General features: G+C 39.3%; 2 protein-coding genes across 15 annotated transcripts in view; both read right to left on the bottom strand.

Moving 5' to 3' along the window:
- MACIR (macrophage immunometabolism regulator) overlaps nucleotides 1-7,790 on the bottom strand; it is a 790,687-nt gene extending 782,897 nt beyond the window's left edge. For 9 of the 14 annotated variants that reach the window (XR_014838456.1, XR_014838457.1, XR_014838459.1 and 6 more), the window contains exon 1: nucleotides 7,626-7,790. The gene's annotated coding sequence lies outside the window, so the exon portion shown is untranslated. Of the gene's footprint in view, nucleotides 1-94; nucleotides 182-1,024; nucleotides 1,165-6,418; nucleotides 6,585-7,625 lie in introns of those variants that run through there. The other 5 variants (XM_013995002.3, XM_013995003.3, XM_013995009.3 and 2 more) reach the window with 4 other exon arrangements.
- On the bottom strand, nucleotides 1,079-13,538 carry LOC146405662 (uncharacterized). Its single transcript, XM_085011724.1, has 5 exons — nucleotides 13,478-13,538; nucleotides 7,711-7,911; nucleotides 7,232-7,658; nucleotides 2,334-2,362; nucleotides 1,079-1,155 (listed from the first exon to the last, which is right to left on the bottom strand). Exons 1-5 carry the CDS (start codon nucleotides 13,536-13,538, stop codon nucleotides 1,133-1,135), a joined length of 741 nt encoding a protein of 246 aa, XP_084867850.1. The 3' UTR covers nucleotides 1,079-1,132.
- Nucleotides 13,539-20,382: the final 6,844 nt, after the last annotated feature.

Genomic DNA, 20,382 nt, shown 5'->3' with positions numbered 1-20,382 from the left:
TATTCATCTACTTAGATAGTACTTAAAACACTTTATATTATATACTACGTTCATACAACTAGTTAACAAACAGAAAAAGCAAAATACAACTTACCAGACTAAATCCCAGATGTCACTGTACAATTTCCAGTGAGTCCCAGGGGAACATAGGCATAATAATTTCTCTGCTCTACTCCAGATACTAAACATGAAATATAAAAATAAACCTTTAACAAGTAACACAACTTACAAAGCAATTATATCAATTCTAGCTGCCAAACAGGATGAAACTAGCAGGAGGTACTAAAGTTATATAGGATACAATATTAACTAATTAAAGCAATTTTGAATTTGTTTCAGCTAAGCAAAACCTCACACATTTTATCATGCTTGTTCCTCTGTGTTCTGTTGCCTAAACTCTACTTGGAGACTAACTAGCTTACTGGGCTAAATAAAGAGCTAAGAAAAAAAAAGGGGGGTTTAAATATTGGTTCCACCATCCTAATCTTATTCATGTGTTCAACAGACTCACAGTATCCTTTGAAAAAAATAATGCTGAGCCCAGGGTGAAAAAGAACAGGTCCTAGTCCTTGCCTTGCTAAGAACTCTGCCTCTTGACCTTGCATAAGCCATAATTTTTAAAACGAGGACAACCATCCTCCCTCCTTCACAAAGCTATTAATGTGGATCAAATGAAAAGTAGGTGAACATGTTTTGCATACTGCAAAGTCCTTCACAAATATGTGATATTATTATCACACAATTAATTTTTGGTGTTTACTCTTTTTAGCCATAAAATAGCAAAAATCCTTCATAAGCCTGCTCTCAGAGTAGAAGGTTCATGGAAAGCATTTTTTAAAGAGAACAACTTGAAAAAGACTTCTTTATAGTTATTACATTGCTTACAGTTTCTAACATCTCTTCTGTGCCTTTCACCTCTTAACTGAGGAGGAAATGCATAAGAAAACATATCTTTATCTCCTACCTCCCAAGTTAATTGGGGTAATTTCTTGAGGCCAAGAAAATGCCTCAAAGTTTTTTTCACCTGTAAAGGTTTCGTTAGTTGTTGGGTTTTCTGTTGTTCTCTTTCTGTGTTCTGTTTCTTCACTTGTTGGGGATGGGTGGTAGCTCAAAGGAGTTGAATAGATTCATTTTACTCATGAAGGTGCACGAAGCCTGAAGAAGTGGCAACAGTTCAATATGGTCCCCCAAAAATATTTGTTACTTTATTATTTTCCTTACTAGCACAGAAGGGTTTTATCCAAAAGAAATGGATTATTACATAATTAATAAAGATATTTGCTTGAGACCCTGGAAGGAGCTAATAGACCAAGAACTATCATTCCAAGAAAACAACATGCTTATCAACCTGGGGACCATCTTTAGATTTAATTCACAGACACCTTTCCTTTCACATCTTTCTCCGCAAACTGTTTTCAAGTTGGGTAACCAAGAAAGCTAGATAATTAAGTCATCTCTACCAACAAAGCCTCTGGTTTTAAAATAAAATGAGTTATAATGCAACAAAAATTGTTACCTAACAATAATTTTTATTTAATATAATTACCCCCAAGGAATCTCCCCAATACTCATGTAATCAAGTTCAAGTTGATTTCTTATTACAGCAAATGGATTTTTAACAAGTTAACGGAAATTTTTTAAATTATTTTATTTTCAGCACCTTCTACAAGCCAAAAGCTGTATGCAATTTATATCATTTAATATGAGCATCTATATACTCCATTAGGAAAGTATTATCCCCATTTAAAAATATTTCATCATGTACTACTACCTAAGGGTCAGAACAAGAATCTGAACCCTAATCCCTCTGGCTCCAAAGCCCACTGACATCACTTTACCCATAAGGCTCTGTACAGAGATAAGCCCAGGTGTACAGCTTGCTATAGAATAATCATGTTCCTGAAAAATGCATATTAATTAACTTCTTTAAATGGATTAAAATTTAAATGTGAGAAGGCACTCTATTTTTAATTTTTTTTAATTTATTTATTTAAATATGGCCACACCCACAGCATATGGAAGCTCCTGGGCCAGGGAGTGAACCTGTACCTCTGGCAGTGACCCAGGCTGCGGCAGTCAGGTTCTTAACCCACTGTGCCACAGTGGGAACTCTAGGAGGCACTCTATTTCAAAGCTCTATTGTCTCATTTGTAAAATGGTTGGCAGGAGGTAAGTTTTAATTACTAACAAGTTATTTTCAACTTGAAAAATATTAGGATTCTAAGGCAGTTAGTGGAGAATCTTATACAATATCATTCTAAATCATGGACCCTTTCTCCAAAGAGCTTATGAAAATTTTTAAAATCAAATTATAAGACAGGAAAAAAATGTACCAGCCAATATCTGCAGGTCATGTGGGTAGCTGCCAAATACAGAACAAAATCTCCAATTAATTTTTCAGGGTTATGTCCATCACAAGGTGAGATTCCATTTAGACCTTTATAAATCTAGACTGAAAACTTAGAAACAAGAATATTAAAAAAAACCTCCATACTGTTCTCCATAGTGGTTGCTAGCAATGAGATCCTGCTGTGTAGCACTGGAAACTATGTCTAGTCACTTATGACGGAGGATGGTAATGTGAGAAAAAAGAATGTATACATGTATGTGTAAGCAGGTCACCATGCTGTAGAGTAGGAAAAAAAAATAATGTACTGGGGAAATAAAAAAAAAAAAAAAAAAACAACAAGAAAACTAAATCTTTCAATTTTAAATAAAGAAGTTTTATAAAGCTACCTAAAAATCTCAAACTTTCATATAATTTGCATCAGGTATTTGGTGATATGTTCTTCTTTTCAAGCTTTTAAATGCACTGGAAAAATATTTCCATTATCTTTTCAACACCACAAGGAAAATAAATCTAAAACTTCATTCTGGATTTGAAGGCATAGGAGCTTAAAGTAATATCCAACTCTTGCACTAGAGGTGATGTGGAAGTCTAGGAAATGGTTGGTAATTTCATAGTAAACAAAGTGTAGTAACTGATTATCCCTATTATGCCAGTGCCAAGCCAAAAATAGAACACAAACAAGAGTCCAAGGGAGCAACACAGGGTGAAACCGAGGTGCAGGAAGTTTGTTCCAGTTCTCATTTTTTTACTCATTTCTAACTCTGCTTACTGTCTGGTGTGTAATTGCATGCTATCCATGCACAGGTAGTAAGAGGATGATGATGATGAAGATGGTGAAAAAGAGAAAAGCATTTTAAATAAAAAGAACAAGGTAGGAGTTCCTGCTGTGGCACAGTGGATTAAGGATCCAGGGTTGCTGCAGCTGTGGCTCAGATTCTATCCCTGGCTAGGAAACTTCCATATGCCACAGGAGTGGCCAAAAAAAAGAAAAAAGAAAGAAGAACAAGGTCAGGATTTAGTATGAGAATATGGCTTCTTTAAGAGATTGCCTAGTTTTTCCCTCGTGGTGCAGTGGATTAAAGATCCAATACTGTTACTGCACTCGCTCAGGTCACTGCTGTGTCACAGGTTTAATCCCTGGCCAGGAACTCCCACATGCCACAGGTGCAGCCAAAGAGAGAAAGAAAGCCTGCAAAGGAATCCAGCAAAAATTATAATAAGGATTTTACTGTCATCTTCCATTAGAAACAATTAAAAAGACTTCAATTCAAAAGTTCCTCCAAATATATGCCTTCCAAATAACACATTTAGAGTACTTTAAAATCCACAAATCTCTAATATTTGTAACTGATTTTGGCCAATGTTTCGAACTTGAAAACTTGGCAAGGTATCAATGGATTTCCTTCCCAAAACAGTCAGCCAGAGGGAAAAGAACTCACATGAAATCCTTACAAAAAGGACAAAATACTTATAAAAAACAGAAGTAAACAGAGCAAAGGCTAGAGTATATAATGCTTCTAGCCACAAGCAGCTGAAACAAACAGAAAGCCCTATGACATTATCCTGAAAGCAATGAAAACAGGAAAAATTAGGCATGGCCAAGAGCTGCCCAAAGACCTCTGCATAGGGAAGCAGTGGGTGACTAAGCAAAAGACACCAAACATTTGACTGCAAATGAAGCTTCTACAAACAGAAAAGTGCAAACATTAACTAGTAACTGTGTCAATTTTCTCAGGCAGCGTGGTAGATATCATCTTCAATAAATAAAGAAGAATGTCCCTCAAAAGTAGGGTGACTGTATGTCTCAGTTCACAGCCAGTGAATAATTATTTACAGCACCCCTTTTATCTCTCAAAGGTGTCCCAATTTGGTGGTTATATCGTTATCCTACTTAAAAGTAATATATAACAATGGAAAGGCCAATTAACTAAAAAAGAAAGCCCCTTCTGATTGCATAGTGGTTTTCCATACAGTTCCAAGGAGTATTTCTTTAGGTGTATCTACCCAGCCATTCAATCATTCATTTACTCATTCAATAATATTTCTTGATTGTGTCCCAGCATTGTGCAGGCACTGGTACAAATACAAAAAATGAAGACAAGATGGGAAGACAGACAGACATGGAAATACCTAAATCTAACACATATAACAGTAAATCTAAATGACCATGGAAACCTAAAGAAGGGAATGTTTTTCCCAAAAATATAGAAGGCCCATATGGAAATTTTCAGGCCCACACAAAATCCCTACACACAAAAACCCCACAAATCTCTGGCTACATTATAGATCCACTACAAAATACCAATAATAAAAAATTTAACAAAATATCATTTCCACAAACCACAAGGCTACAAATATGATCAGCATATAATCCTTGAGAATTCCAGTAAATAAATCTCATGAATCATTAAAGATTATATTATGAAAAGCAAGATAAATTTTAGGCAAAGAAAACTGGTAGATTAGATGTTACAGGTTCTAACTCTTGTTCCTAAAACAAGACAAAAAAAAAAAAAAAATGGAAGCAAGTAGTTTCCTCTGAGTGGCTACTTGAAGAGAGACCAATAATGAAAAAGCACTTGGAAAAAAAAAAGAGCAATTTTAAAAAGTTCCATTCAGATAATGAAAACATTTTGCCACCAATAGTCTCCAAGATTACCCTATTAATAAAAAAAAAAGGACTAAAAGATCTCTAAGTAACACAACACTGAGCAGAAATAAAATGGTTTAACTGCCAAAGTTCAACTCACAATGAAAACAAATTGCTTAGCTATACCGACGTGCTCATTTTAAAAGTTACTTTAAAATAATCCTACTTTTCCATTTGCATCTCATAAAAACTAAATAATCAATCATATTTTAGAAGGGTTAGGTAGGGTGTGCCTTTTCTGAAACCATCCTTGCTTGACCCTACAAACAAATTATTAACCACACCAACCTGGAAACAAAATCTAAAATTGATTCAGAAAGAAGAAATGTGTTTTTCTAATATTAGTTCTTTTAATAGTAAATTCCTTAAAGTGCAGCATTCATTTTTTTTCTATTTTTATTATAAGAAACTAAAGATAGATTACTAAGGTCTTATTATGTGAAATCATCCTACTTTCAGAAGAAAATTCAGTTTCACTACAAATATGACTAACAGTAACTGGAACTGCAAGTCTACATGAAGTCTTTACAAGAAATTTGCCTCTTAGGAAAGGTAACTGAAATGGGGCAAGTGTACACAGTGGAATTGGCTAACCTTCCTGATGAAAGCTTAAAACCAAGAACTTATTTTGATAGGCTGGTAACAAAATCAGAGCTCTCTCTGGAGGAAAAGAGCTGATTTTCCCCTAGAGAATATAAATCAGCCAAAAAAAAAAAAAAATTAAATCCTGTATATAAGATTTTTATTACTCCCATCACAGTAAATCTTTTAGGGTTAATGTGTACACTAGCTCTCTAATGTATACAAAATAAACAAATTCACTGAGCATTATGTAAGGTCCATAAATACCCTTTATCGTATATCCTGGAATAGTTACTACTAAACAGTCTTATTTGCAATTATATAAAATGTTGGTAGAAGCAAAATCTAAACACCAGTTCTTATCAAATCAAGAGGTCTCCAGGCTCATTAATCCTGGTATTTCATCCCGGTCATTTTATTAAGTTTATAATGCATTCACAGTTACATAATAAAAGCACTGAAATATCTGTGAAACACTCATTAAGTATAATTGTGTAAGCATAAATCGTGGTCTTAAATTAAAAAGTACCAAATCTTCGGTGATAATAACCAATACTGTATTTTGAAATGACTGGGAAAATAAACTTTGGGAAGAGGTCATTTCTATCTTTCTACTGTCTAATCTGCTCTATAGGGTTCGGGGGGGGGGGAAGGCAACTTACAACTCTAAATTGTAGCGTAGCTCATCTAAGAAAAACAATGTGAAATGAAGAGTCCAGAAAGTGAGAAATGTGCAAGAAGTGTCCTTTCGGCTAGGCGCAGCAAGCTATAAAATGCTACTGACTCCATTCTTCCTCTTTCCTCGAATGATTAAAAAGTTCCCAGCCCAGTTTTACCTGTGCACCACAGCCATAAACATACACACTCATCGTCCTGGCCCAACACAAATGAGTAAACCTTCCCGGGTGCAAAGAGGCGTAGGTCAAGAAGCAGGGAGATGTGGAACACTTGCAAGAGGAAGGGACAGGGCCATCATTCCTTTCGTGTTCTCATCTCCTTTCTGGCAGAGATTTGCAGATTCCACCACTAGAGAGAGTTTGGCAGCTTCACAATGGGGCCGCCTTCTCAAGGTCTGACTTGACTGCCGCCCGCCTGGAAATCCCTTTCCTCCACTTCCCACCCGGCCCAAAGTCCACCCGCGACAGGTGGGGCGAGGGCGGAGATGCCCAACGACATCTGTCGCTTTCGCTTCTGGCCAGGACCCGGCCCCAAACCACGCGCGCGGTCCCAAACACCGCCGGTCCATCCGCCCCCACGACAACAGCAGACGCGCTGCGGGCGCTGGCTGTGGGCTCCCGGGCGGTCTTGCCCCCCAGTTTCCTGCGCAGACTAGAAGGGCGGGCGAGATAAGGCCGTCAGGGCTCGCCCCGAGGCGCTATCTGGCCGGGGCAGTCGTACCCAGCGCGGGGCCCGGGCGGACAGTCAGAGGCGTAGCAGGCCCGGGTAGGAGCTACTTTCAATGGGGCCTCCAGGCCCGCTGCCCCGCGGTGCGGGCACCGCGGCGGCGAGGCCAGCATGCCCGCCAACACGCCCCGACTTCCGCACCGCCACACCAGGGGAGAGGCACTTGGGGTCGCCGAGTCCCGCACCTCCCCGGCGAGCGCACGCCGCGCGCTCACGGGGGCGCACGCCCCTGCACCCTCACTCACACGCGCTGCACACTCACGGCGTCTCCGACCCCACCCCTGGTCCAAGGAACTGCGGGCTCGCGGCACTCCGCCAGAGCCCCACCCAGTTCACCAGACCCCAGCCCTCTGCTCGGGCACTGGGGGACAAGACTGTCGAGGCCTGGGGCGGCTGAGGCCGCACGCCGTTCATCCTGGGAGGCCCGCCCGGCCGGGGTTCCCCAGCACCGCGCGGGCACTGCGTGCCCGGCCTCGACACGAGGCAAGAAGGAAGGGGCGGCGCCGTGACTGGGGTTGGCACCCGGGATCGGTGACTGAGGCAAATCACCCCCCCACCAACAACCCACCCACCCATCACTACCACCCTTTCTGCAGCACAAAAGGCTGAAGAAGGAAACGCCGTCCCCGTGCAACCTACCAGTGGCCCACAGCTCCGCCGCCTTTGCTGTGCCTGGGGCCGCGGAGCCGTAGACAAGAGAGGGAGAAGCGCAGGGCTGCGGCACCGAGATCCGGGCTGAGGCCGCCAGCAGAGCCAGCCGGGTACCCTCTCAGCTCCCACCGCGTACGGCGCCAGCTACCGCCCGGCGTAGTCCCCGCCTCCGCCGCCTCCGCGCCCGCCTTCCCGCCCTCCCTGCAGAGGCGCAGCCCGTCAGCGATGAGCCCGCCTCCTGCGCCTAGCTCACACACCCGGAGGAAAAGAGGACCTGAGTGAGAAGGGAAGCAAGAAGCCTGAAGAAGGGGGCGGGACCCGAGGGCAAGGGGGGTGGAGCTGCTGACTGGGACTGTGGTGGGAAGAGAGGTCGGAGCACCCTCTGTGAGGTCCAAACCCCAAACAACAATTCTAGAGCTTCCACTCAAAGGGCTGGCAATGCTCAGGTTGCCCCAGTTAAGTGGCGATGTTTGTCATTGGTGAGTCTCTGCTTTAAGGACGCAACCTTGAGAAATAGAGAAGACTAGAAGCTGATGAAATAATAAATTATGGGGTCAATCTTAGAAAAATGCTAGATATCTAGTGAATGTGGGGAGAAGGGTAAAATTCAGATTCTGATTTGATTAGCCCCATGTTTGAATCTTCAGACTTGATCTTTTCCATTCTTGTAAGAAATTCCTTCCTTTGATCATTCTTTTCTACTCTAGATTCTTGTATCTCTCTCTGTCAAACCGGTTAACAAACTTCAGAGATAAGAACTGTTACTGACAAGGATAGAAAGCCCAGATAGAAACCCAAGTAACTATGGTCAACTAATCTATGACAAAAAAGGACAGAATATACAGTGGAAGAAAGATAGCCTCTTCAATAAATGGTGCTGGGAAACTGGAAAGCTACAGGTAAAACAATGAAAGTAGAATACTATCTAACACCATATACAAAAATAAACTCAAAATGGATTAAAGACCTAAATATAAGCCCAGACACTATAAACCTCCTAGAAGAAAACATAGGCAGAACCACTCTTTGACATAAATCCAGCAACACATTGTTTGATCCACCTCCTAGAATAATGACAATAAAGAGACAAATAAACCAATGGGACCTTATCAAATTCAAGTTTTTGCACAGCAAAGGAAACCATTAAAAAAAAAAAAAGAAAAGAAAAGACAACACACAGAATGGGAGAAAATCTTAGCCAATGATGCAAAAGACAAGGGCCTAATCTCCAAAATATACAAACAACCCATGCAATTCAACATCAAAAAAAAAAAAACAAAAACAAACAAACAACCCAACTGAAAAATGGGCAGAAGATCTAATAGACATTTCTCCAAAGAGGACATAAGGATAGCCAACAGGCATATGAAAAAATGCTCAATATCAGTATTTATTAGAGAAACACAAATCAAAACTCCAATGAGGTATCACCTCACGCCAGTCAGAATGGCCATCATTAACAAGGCGACAAATAATAAATGCTAGAGAGGGTGTAGAGAAAAAGGTACCCTCCTCCACTGTTGGTGGAAATGTAAATTGACAACCACTCTGGAAAACAGTATGGAAAATACTTCATAAAACCCAATATAGAGCTACCATATGATCCAGCAATTCCACAGCTGGACATATATGCAAACAAAACTTTCATTGAAAAAGACACATGCACCCATATGTTCACTGCAGCACTATTCACAATAGCCAAGACATGAAAACAACCTAAACGTCCATCAACAGATGAATGGATTAAGAAGATGTGGTACATATATACAATGGAATATTACTCGGCCATAAAAAAGGACAAACTAATGCCATTTGCAGCAACATGGATGGATCTAGAGACTCTCAAACTAAGTGAAGTAAGCCCGAAAGAAAAGGACAAATACCATATGATATCACTTATTTGTGGAATCTAAAATATGGAACAGATGATCCTATCTAAAAGTAACGAACAAACAAACAAAAAACAATCGTGGACAAGAAGAGCAAAGTTGGGATTCATTCCCATTCCTTCCAGGGGAAGGAATGGGGATGAATGGGCATTTGGGGCATTTTGGGGATGCAAACTGTTATACTTGGAATGGTTGGGCAATGGGATTCTACCGTACAGCACTGTGGGAATGTGTGTGATTGGGTTAGTTTGTTGTACAACAGAACTTGACAAAACATTGTAAATCAACTATACTTTAATAATGATAATAAATTTTAAAAAGAAATTTTAAAAATAATTGTTTCTGACATTGATTTAGCTCTCACTATGTGCCAGGCCTTTTTAAATACATTTTCTAATTTACACTCCTCAACAATTTTATAAGAGAGTGACCAACTATGGTCTACATTTTAACAATGCAGAAGGTGTAAGTAATTTCCTGGAGGTCAGACAGAGAGTGGCTGAGCTGGGTTTAATCCCAGGCAATGGAACCCCAGAATTGTTTATAAATGTTGCTAATTTGTGTTTCATTCTCAATCCAAGAGACTTTTTGTTGTTTTCGTTGTTCTTTTTTGGTTTGTTTTTAACAAAATGCTTTATCTGAACATGAAAGGCATAATCTTGTTGTAAATTAACCCAAATTTAAGCAAATGTTGATTCGTACTTGTTCCAAAATCCATATATGTCCCTGATAATATAAAGACAAGTTGGAGTTCCCATCATGGCTCAACAGCGGAAACGAATCTGACAAGCATCCATGAGGACGCAGGTTCCATCCCTGGCCTCACTCAGTGCGTTGAGAATCCAGCATTGCTGTGAGCTGTGGTGTAGGTTGCAGACATGGCTTGGATCTGGTGTTAATGTGGCTGTGGTGTAGGCTGGCAGCTACAGCTCTGATTGGACTCCTAGCCTGGGAACCTCCATATCCCAAGGGGGGTGCCCTAAAATAAAAATAAACAAACAAACAAACAAAAAAAACAAGTAAATCTGACACATCTATTTCAACAGAGTAATATCTGGAGACTCCTGAGCTAGAAGACATTCTATACTACATTATGTGTCCTAAAATACCTATGGGAGTATTATAGACCAATTTTAGAAAACATAAATTACTTTATTTCTAACACAGTTATGTGTAACTTCTCAAATATAGAACCTGGCACAACATAATATGCGTCGAATAAATAAACGAATGTACTTCTCTTTCATCAGTACTTTAGGAAAAAACACTGAAAGTTATTTCAGATTATAATCTGTTTGATACAGTAGTGTATTGTTCTGATGATCATTCTCATAAAACCACTTCCAAAACATTGAATATTTTATAGTCAGAAACTTACTATCATTCTTTTCTGTCTGAAGTCTTGTAACCTTTTCAGAAGAATGCCTTGTACTTGCCCTTCGCTCTGAAAGTTTAGCAATGATCTTTGGCCAAAAGCTGTAAAGTTCTGATTTGCCCTTAAATTTATTAGGCTCAAGACTAGTCCTCTTTCAGGGCATTGTGTCCAAATTCGCTCCATCCCTGGGTGGTGCCTTTTTCTCCCATTCTAGCCCTGACTCTTCACCCAATCAGTATCACAAAACACCCAATAAACCAATTCACCAAGCAGTTAATGACTGATAATAGCTTTATGTGTGGCCCCTCCTGAGGTGTCTATGTCACCTAAAGACTCTGACTGGGTACTGTCTTAATTCAGATCAGTTGTAGCTTGCAAAGGCTGTGGCTGAGGGGAGTACGGCCCAGGTGGAGGATGAGGTAGATATGCAGAAGCCCTTCTCAGAGCTTTACTATATTACATGAAGATCTGTTCAATCTACAAAGAAAAATGACATGCTTATAAAGAATTAGGCACAAATGTAAACTGAAAGGCCTTGTGATCTGAAAGGCCTTCTGAACCTGAGGAGTCAGACACTTCATCTCAAATGCCTCTTGTGTAAGTTACATCTTTGCCTCAAGGCACCTTCCCAGGAAAATCACTTTAAAATGATGGATGTCTGGGAAAGATTATATACACTGATGTAAATAGCATCGCCTAGCAAATAGTCAGTTTGAGAGAACAGGATAGGAAGATTTGATAACAACGTGGTGGATTTAAAACAGAAACTACAAAGTCAGGTGTGCAAGAAATACCACATCTTTTTCTGAATCCACTTGCTTCCAGCAGGAGCTGACTGGGAAAATAGAGACTACTTGAGATATTCACACAAGTAGGATGTGATCCTACTTGATGCAAGGAAATGGCAACAAAGGCAATGGAAGAACACAGAAACTAAAAAGGGGTTGATGAGGTAATCCAGAAATTAGCAAGCACAGACTTTAACTGGAGAAACAAAGGGGTCAGGGTTACTGGAGCCCAGAGGCCACTCCGGTGGAAGCTGTAGCCACAGAAGAGAGAAAGAGTTTTGCCAAAGAAGCTTTGGTTATGAAAATGTTCTGTATCCTGGTTGTGATAGTGTACTATAGTATAGTACTATATAGTGCTCTACTGTACATTATCACTGGGAAAAACTGGGTAAAGGGTATATGGGATCTCTCTGTATTATTTCCTATAACTGCATGTGAATATACAAGTACCTCAAAATAAAATTTTTTTTTAAACTGAAGGGGTTTAAAAGCAACACAACTGCATATTTAGAATATATCTCTAGAATATGGCCAGGAAGTGAAAAAATTAGTTGCCACCAGGGAGGAAATGTTGGTGGCTGGGGAACAGAAGTAGAAGCTCAACATTTACTATATATTCTTTTATACACTGAATTTTTAACTATGCAAAATTAATGCCTATTCAAAATATAAAATTTTCAATATCATTTCTTAAATTCCTCAATCAAATCTTGATGCTTTCCAGTTGTTAGCAGTCTTGATCACACTGTTAATTTTCTATTCAGAAATTGTATAAAGTGTACTTTAACTTTCTAATCATTAACCTACTGCATTATTGCAGCTTCTTGTTATTCTCAAATACTTAACCAATATCCTTATCTTTTTTTAATTATGAAGCTTTACCTCCATATACTCAATCTTTTCTAGAACAAAAAGCAGTTTAAGGAAAAATCATTTTTCCTATCTGTTGCTGTTGTTATTTCTATGAACTATTTGCATGTTTATGGGTCAATTGACATCCTACTCTGTCATTGTATTACTTTACAAGATACAATGTGATAAAATCAAGACAGCCAGGACTTTGAATCAGTCCAGGATTTCTAACCATGTGACCTTGTTAAAATTATTTAAACTACATAAGGCTATTTGTTTTCTCATCTAGAAAACAAACATAGTAATACCCATTTTTCCTGATTGGTCTGAGTATTAATATAAGCCATATACAGGGCCTGAGACATGGTTGTGACTTAGAGCTAAAATTATTGAATGCAAAACATTCAGTTACAAAAAAACAGAGGTCCACAAAAATAACCAAGTGTGGGAATATTTTATAAACACATATCTGAGAAAACAAGGGCAGGAAACAAAGTACAGCCAAAGTTGCTGAAACTTAAAAGTTAGCAGATGCTTAGAAGTCTTTTTTTTTTTTTTTTTTTTTTTGTATTTTTAGGCCCATGGTATATGGAGGTTCCCAGACTAGGGATCTAATTGAAGCTGTAGCTCCCAGCCTACACCACAGCCACAGCAACTCAGGATCCAAGCCGCATCTGTGACCTATACTACAGCTCGCTGCACCTCCTGATCCTTAACCCACTGAGTGAGGCCAGAGTTTGAACCTGCATCCTCATGGTTTGTTTCCGCTGAGCCACTATAGGAAGTCCCAGAAGTCTCTTCTTCTATCAGAGGCCTCATGGTCTGTGTCTCTGTTATATTCAACTTCTCCTCCAAGGACAATATTGGGGGATAGAGGCTCTTGCAACAAGGAAGCATCAGATGCTATGATGTCTGTGGGAGGGCACCTAACCTCACCTTCATGAAGCCACTTTTTAAGTAACACCATGAAGATATATGTCTTATAGAGAGAAGTCATCTTTAGAATATTTGAGATATGAAGGTCACTTTTTCTGTTATAATCCAGTAGATACATATTTTTGTGTAGATCCTTGTTCTTCTATTTACAGTCACTGCTGATTCTTACAGAAGTTCTTTTCACTGGTACCTATAAATATATGATTTCCTTGGGCACAATATTTAAAACTGCAGTTCACGGACATCTCCAGCAAGTCCATATTCACCTTTCTTGCTCTGTTGGTCTTGAAAGTATTTATGGCATTTCAACCCATTCATTTAAGTGATCTTATTTAACATCTGTTTCTACCTCTAAAATGAAAGCTCTATGAGGGCAGAGATTTTTTTTATTCCTTTTATTTACTACTATATTTCCTAATACCTTAAATATTCCTGGCACATATTCAGCACCTGACAAATATTTGTCAAGTGCATAAAAGAATTCCTGTTGAGTAGACAAAAGGATTCCTCCATTTCTCATTCATCATAAACACAGATCTCTTAATTGTTTAGATATATCTGTCCTTCAGAAATCTTATAATGTATTACATTAATTCTAGATTTACTTCTCAAATTTCCTTTCAGAGATATTCCTCTGTACTCTTCAAGCTGTTTTTTCATTTAATTTATTTAACTCAGGCTATCCGATGAAAAATCACTTCTACATCTTTAGACTACAAATCACACTTTTTCTGATTTAATGACTATGCAGTTATTAAGCCTTTGAGTCTCAGCTCCACACTCAGCCTTCTTTACTGTTCCATTATTCCTGGACTCCACAGACATTTCTGCTTTGCTTGCTGAGCTCTGCCAGGACTTTCTGCTGAAGTCCCCTTGTTATTGTCCCAGATCAAATATGTCATACAAAATATATGCTTGAAGATGATTTCATTTTCTGGATCATACTCTTTGGAAAACAAGGATGTAAACTACGGCAAAACAATGTCTTGTGGGGTGGGCAATAGAATTTTACTAAAAAGGGAAGGAGTGGACATTGAAGGCATGGAAAAAGAAGGCAGAAGAACAGGACAGAAATGGTGTGTACCCTTAAATGACCCCTTCTGAGGGGAAGAACTTGTCTTTTTTCTTGTCGTGGACAGAGAAAGAGACGTATTTGGGATATAATATTAAAAGGGTTTTTTCCTCTGTTGTAATTAATTTTCTTTAATTACTCCCAATTCTTCAGGGAAAACTGTCTCACCCATATAGGCTTCACTGCTGGTGCTCTGGGGGAATTTGACTACAAGTAATAAAACTAAGTGTGGAATTTTCACATCACAGCAATGTGGAGTCCAGCCCAGTACCCTAGCATGGAGCATGGAATGCTAGACAGAAGCAGCCAGCGGTGAAACTGGGAGTGGTGAAGAGGATGTAGTGCGGAGAAGTGGTTGCCAAAATGAGGCCCCAGGGGTGGATGTGAAATAAACCTTCTCCTTTGCAAATCTCATAAAGAAAGAACAGAGTTTGTGAAATGAGACGAGGTTGCCACATAGATCACACTGGGTAAACACAAAATGCCCCTACTCACAACATGAAAATCACTCTTTTCTTTTCTTTTTTTCTTTTTTTTTTTTTTTTTTTTGGCCACACCCGCAGCATGTGAAATTTCCTGGGCAAGGGATCAAATTTGAGGCACAGATGCGACCTGTGCCACAGATGCTGCAGCAACACTGGATCCTTAACCTGCTACACCATAGTGGGAACTCCAAAAATAACCCTTAACAAAAGCAACCTCAGTTCACACATTTGCCTTTCCCCTTCTTATCTTGGATACTTTCTTTCATTACATCCAAACTCCCAATGTCAGAAAATTGTCAGGTGTGTAGCCACCTAAACAAATAAGACAACAAATCAATCTGAGCCCATTTTAGCAGGTTAATTTCTATTAAACAAACAGATTAACACTGGTAATATGCTGTATCTACAGGAGCATCTATCCTAATTGAGGATGGAACCAAGAGAGCTACAACTCCATAAGACATTAAACAAGTGTACATCAAGTCAATTATATGAATACTTAAGTGACATTTCCTTGATTGTTTCTGTATTTTCATATTGCTTCAATAGCCATACATGTTAGATCTGTTTCTAAATGTTGGAGGTAAATAACACTTTTTTTTTTTTTTTTTTTTTTTTTTTTTGGCTTTTTAGGGCCGCACCTGCAGCTTATGGAGGTTTCCAGGCTAGGGGTCTAATCAGAGCTACAGCTGCCAGCCTACACCACAGCCATGAAGAATCTGAGCCACGTCTGCAACCTACGCCACAGTTCACAGCAACGCCGGATCCTTAACCCACTGAGCGAGGTCAGGGATCAAACCCACAACCTCATTGCTCCTAGTCGGATTCATTTCCACTGTGCCATTACAGGAACTCCCAACGCATTTTTGATATACGCCCTTTACCATAAGTCTTCAGTTGCTATTTTGAAGTTCCCACAATAACATTCTAATATCCACTTCCCGAAGTATTCTGCCCTGAATGTTGTGCAATTTGCATGAACTCAGTTCTTGTTCAAACTATGATTTAGTCAAAAGGACAGTCAAATCACAGAACTTTCATACACTTATTTCAATAATAGTACAGATATGTTAATATGTACCACATAGGTGATTACCATTTCTTAGACTTCTTTTAACTCTAAGAGATTTTTATATTGAAGTAATGATTCTACCTAAATATTCAGCAGAATTCATGAGTAGAAGGCTCTCAGAGACAGAATGGTGTAGATCTCAATGCTCACTCATCTCAGTGTCACTATATTCACTTGTGGAAAAGATTGCCTCGTTACAAAACTAGACTCTCCTTCTGTTGCACATGACAAAGGCTCTGATGTTGTCGAGAGGTATGTAGTTATGAAGGATAAACTGGTACTCAAAAAGTATTGTGCAATATCTTTTCTCTCAGACTATGTTACTGTTTGCGATTTTATAAATGTTAAAATCAACTTATCCATTCCCTGGTAAAATTCACTACCCAAAGTCATACAAGACAAATATGGAGTTGAAAGTTCACTAATCACTTCTGAAAGGAAATATTTCTTCCTGGTAGAGAAAAACCAATTTGACATTAGGAACCTTCTTATTTAGGACTTGGATAAGTACTGAATATATAGGTTTAGACAGATTATCATGTCCCCCTTGCACCTCTTTCCTGGGAAAATCTGAAGCGCCCGAAATTATTCTCCAGCCCCTAGATTCCATTTCTCCCAGCTACCCTTTCTGTTCTCTGAATGTCTAACTACTTACCTGAAAAGACCTCTGACTGTCTTACAGGGACAGCCTCTCTGTATTAACCGCTTTCATAATATCTGACAGTTTCTGGTCTTTTAAGGAAGTGCTACATCCACCTATCCTCAATTTTGTGAGTTTAATCAACATGCTATCACATTAAGTACCATTAGCAAATGGTAGGATGACTGTGACTCCCTTATAAGGCATTGTGATTTTTGCACTATCACTTTATTGATTATTTTTTAAATTTAAACCCATCCTTAGTGACTCATCATGAAGAAACCATAAATCTGCTCTTTGGTTTCTGTGCATCTTATTAGCATAGCAATCTCAGAGACACTACATTTTTAACCCTATCATAGTCACCAGGCAAATGCAAGTCTTTGTTTCTCTAAAATAAATTACCAGAGTCAAATAGAAAGAATTGGTTCTTAAAATCTCAGTGTGTGTTTAAGCTTGGTCAATAAGTCAAATGTGTGTGTGTGTGTGTAAGAAGATGGGGGGAGATGGAGAGAGAAAGAAACCTAGCTTACCTTTATCATATCTCTATAGTCACATTTCCCCCCTATTTTTCTATTGCTATAAATACTGGACTAGCAACATTCTTTGTTCCTTCATTTGGGAACACATCTGTGATATACAGTCAATATCTCTTTGGTCCAGATTTTCTGCTTCCTCTAATCTCCTAACTCCCAGGATATTTAGCACAGGACAGTCAAGTGTGGAACAACTGCTCACCAATCCTTGAGGTCTTGCTGAAGTCAGGGATCATAGGGTTGTTTTTCCTCCTCTTTTATCACCAAGATCATTCAGTGCTGGTACATAGTGAGTGCTCAATAAATGTTGAGGAAAGGAAAGAAGGAAGAAGGGAAGGATGGAACATTTTGCAAATGATTTGGCAACCATCCCCCAAAAAACTGGGCATCTATGTTTTAAGGCATGGTATGTGGAGGGTGGTAGCAAGGAAATCCCAATATTTTCACAATCATAAAAAAGCCTCTGCCATGTTATATGTGTTTAGGGAAAAGGAAAAGGCTGGGAATAATAACACCCATGAGGATGGTGATGATAAAGATGCTAATGATGAAGATGATGGTGATGATGATGATGGCAATGACAATTCTTACCTAAAACTCTGATTTTTAGCTGGAGGTTGAAAAAAATGAGAACAAAAATTTTGATTGAGTATAAAATATTATTCACAATTGCTTACAGGAACTGCTGCCTGTCTAAGCCAGGTTAGTTTGCAACATGATAATGATGATAAATGCTATTAAGTGGATATGATTACTTTTATTATCATTTTATCTTATTAAAGTATTTATATATACTTCATAGTTGTCACATAGTATACTGACATGTTCATTCATGCCTACTGACTAGGCATTCATGTTGCATGCTTAGGATTTGAATAAAAAATTATTGCATATTTCCAAGGAAAATTATATTTTTCCTAGATCTTGTTAAATAAGTTGTTCTGCTCTTATATTAATTATTCATGTCCTCAAACCAGGTTTGATTATCTTCATCATCAGCTTTGGTGAACAAGTGCTATTTTGTTTCAGTTAATAGACAAACAGCTTAGAAGAGTAACAGTTTTGGATGAATAATATATCACTTTTATATTGCTTAACTTTTCTTTTTATATTTTCTACATTATTATCCTTTCCTGTTTCCTTCTGGGAGAGTGCCTCAATCAAATTTTCCAATCTATCAATCAATTGCTTAGCTGTAACAATTCTAATTTTTCCCTCACCTATTGTGTTACATCAACTACCACATTTACTACATGTAATATTTCTACTTGCTTCCTCTTTTTTCTTCTTCTTCTTTGATTATTTCATATTGCTAATGTCTTTCTTTAACTGTTTGACTATATTTAAAAAGCTTTTTTGAATATTTGTCCCATCAGTTATAAAACATTTTTTTAATGGACTCTGCAATCCATTTTGCTATTTTCTTTTTTTTTTTTTTTTTTGTCTTTTGTCTTTTTGTTGTTGTTGTTGCTATTTCTTGGGCCGCTCCTGTGGCATACGGAGGTTCCCAGGCTAGGGGTTGAATCGAAGCTGTAGCCACCGGCCTACGCCAGAGCCACAGCAACGCGGGATCCGAGCCGCGTCTGCAACCTACACCACAGCTCACGGCAACGCCGGATCGTTAACCCACTGAGCAAGGGCAGGGACCGAACCCGCAACCTCATGGTTCCTAGTCGGATTCGTTAACCACTGCGCCACGACGGGAACTCCGCTATTTTCTTTTAAAAGAACTGTGCTTCCCAACTATTTCTTATTTTAACTTGTCCATTTACATCCTTCTTGGGGTATTCATTGCTCTGTCCAACAATATACATGGAGGAAAGCCCAGGGTCAAACTTCAGTCTGGCTCAGATCTGATGTTTGTAGGGCAGTTGGGAGGTGTGGGTACCAGAAAACCATCCTAGTTTTATCACCTATCCTGGACATTTGGGTGAGGAGGCAGGGGAAGAGAAATGACTCTCCAAAGCTTATCAATCCTCACTTGCTTTTTGAAGCTCCTAACCAGAATTTGTGCTGCCAAGATTTAACTCCTATGACACCTGCATTTACTTGGGTTACGGCCCAATTGATGGCCCGGAGGCAAGGTAGAGAATAATGGCAGCCAGAACAAAACACCCTCAACTAGGACCACCTTCCTCTCACACAGTTTAAAACAGCCTCCATCTTCCCTGGAATTGCTGCTAGTTTCATGTCTCTAGATGATTATCTGTTCCCACTGGAGCAGAACTTGAGGGAGCAACCATGAGGTACTTAAGAGTACAATGTCTTGGAGTTCCCGTCGTGGCGCAGTGGTTAACGAATCCGACTAGGAACCATGAGGTTGCGGGTTCGGTCCCTGCCCTTGCTCAGTGGGTTAACGATCCGGCGTTGCCGTGAGCTGTGGTGTAGGTTGCAGACGCGGCTCGGATCCCGCGTTGCTGTGGCTCTGGCGTAGGCCAGTGGCTACAGCTCCGATTCGACCCCTAGCCTGGGAACCTCCATATGCCGCGAGAGCGGCCCAAGAAATAGCAACAACAAGAACAACAACAACTGAAGACAAAAAGACAAAAAAAAAAAAAAAAAAAAAAAAAAAGAGTACAATGTCTTGACTGGAAGGGGTGATTAAAACCTACCTTACTTGAATTCTGTAGAAAATCATTTTTTAGGAGTTCCCATTGTGGCTCAGTGGTTAATGAACCGGACCAGTATCCATGAGGACATGGGTTCGATCCCTAGCCTCGCTCAGCAGGGCTAAGGATCTGTAGGTCACAGATGTGGCTCAGATCCAACATTGCTGTGGCTGTAGTGTAGGCCAGCAGCTGCATCTCTGATTCATCCCTAGCCTGGAAAACTCCATGCCACAGCTGCAGCCCTAAAAAGACAAAAAAAAAAAAAAAAAAGAAAACCATTTTTTAGTTCTCCAACTATTTCATGAAAATTGTTAAATTTTATAGCGCCCACAATGGTAAGATGCCTACCACAATATGCTGATAATTACAATGTGGAATTTTTACGTATGTAAATTGTGCTCCACGATAAAATATAATAAGGATGTGAGATTGGACATGGTAAATCAATACACCTCACGAAAAAATGTTGCTATGTGTTGTTTTATCTTATC

The sequence above is a fragment of the Sus scrofa genome, chromosome 2, assembly GCF_054392235.1.
Source record: "Sus scrofa isolate SSC_HxYL_T2T_F1_AM1 chromosome 2, Sscrofa_HxYL_maternal_Yorkshire_Landrace_v2.0, whole genome shotgun sequence".
Classification (NCBI taxonomy): Eukaryota; Metazoa; Chordata; class Mammalia; order Artiodactyla; family Suidae; genus Sus; species Sus scrofa.
This window is presented reverse-complemented; position numbering and strand designations above follow the sequence as displayed.

Excerpts from the sequence above, each read along its gene's own strand:
- LOC146405662 (XM_085011724.1), bottom strand. The coding sequence starts at position 13,538 with ATGACTTCTCTCTATAAGACATATATCTTCATGGTGTTACTTAAAAAG. Across the intron at positions 2,363-7,231 it reads GCCGTGAGTGTGCAGCGCGT|CTACCCACATGACCTGCAGA; the intron begins GTGAGTGAGGGT and ends TGTATTTGGCAG. Across the intron at positions 1,156-2,333 it reads TGACCTGCAGATATTGGCTG|GCTTCGTGCACCTTCATGAG; the intron begins GTACATTTTTTT and ends CCACTTCTTCAG.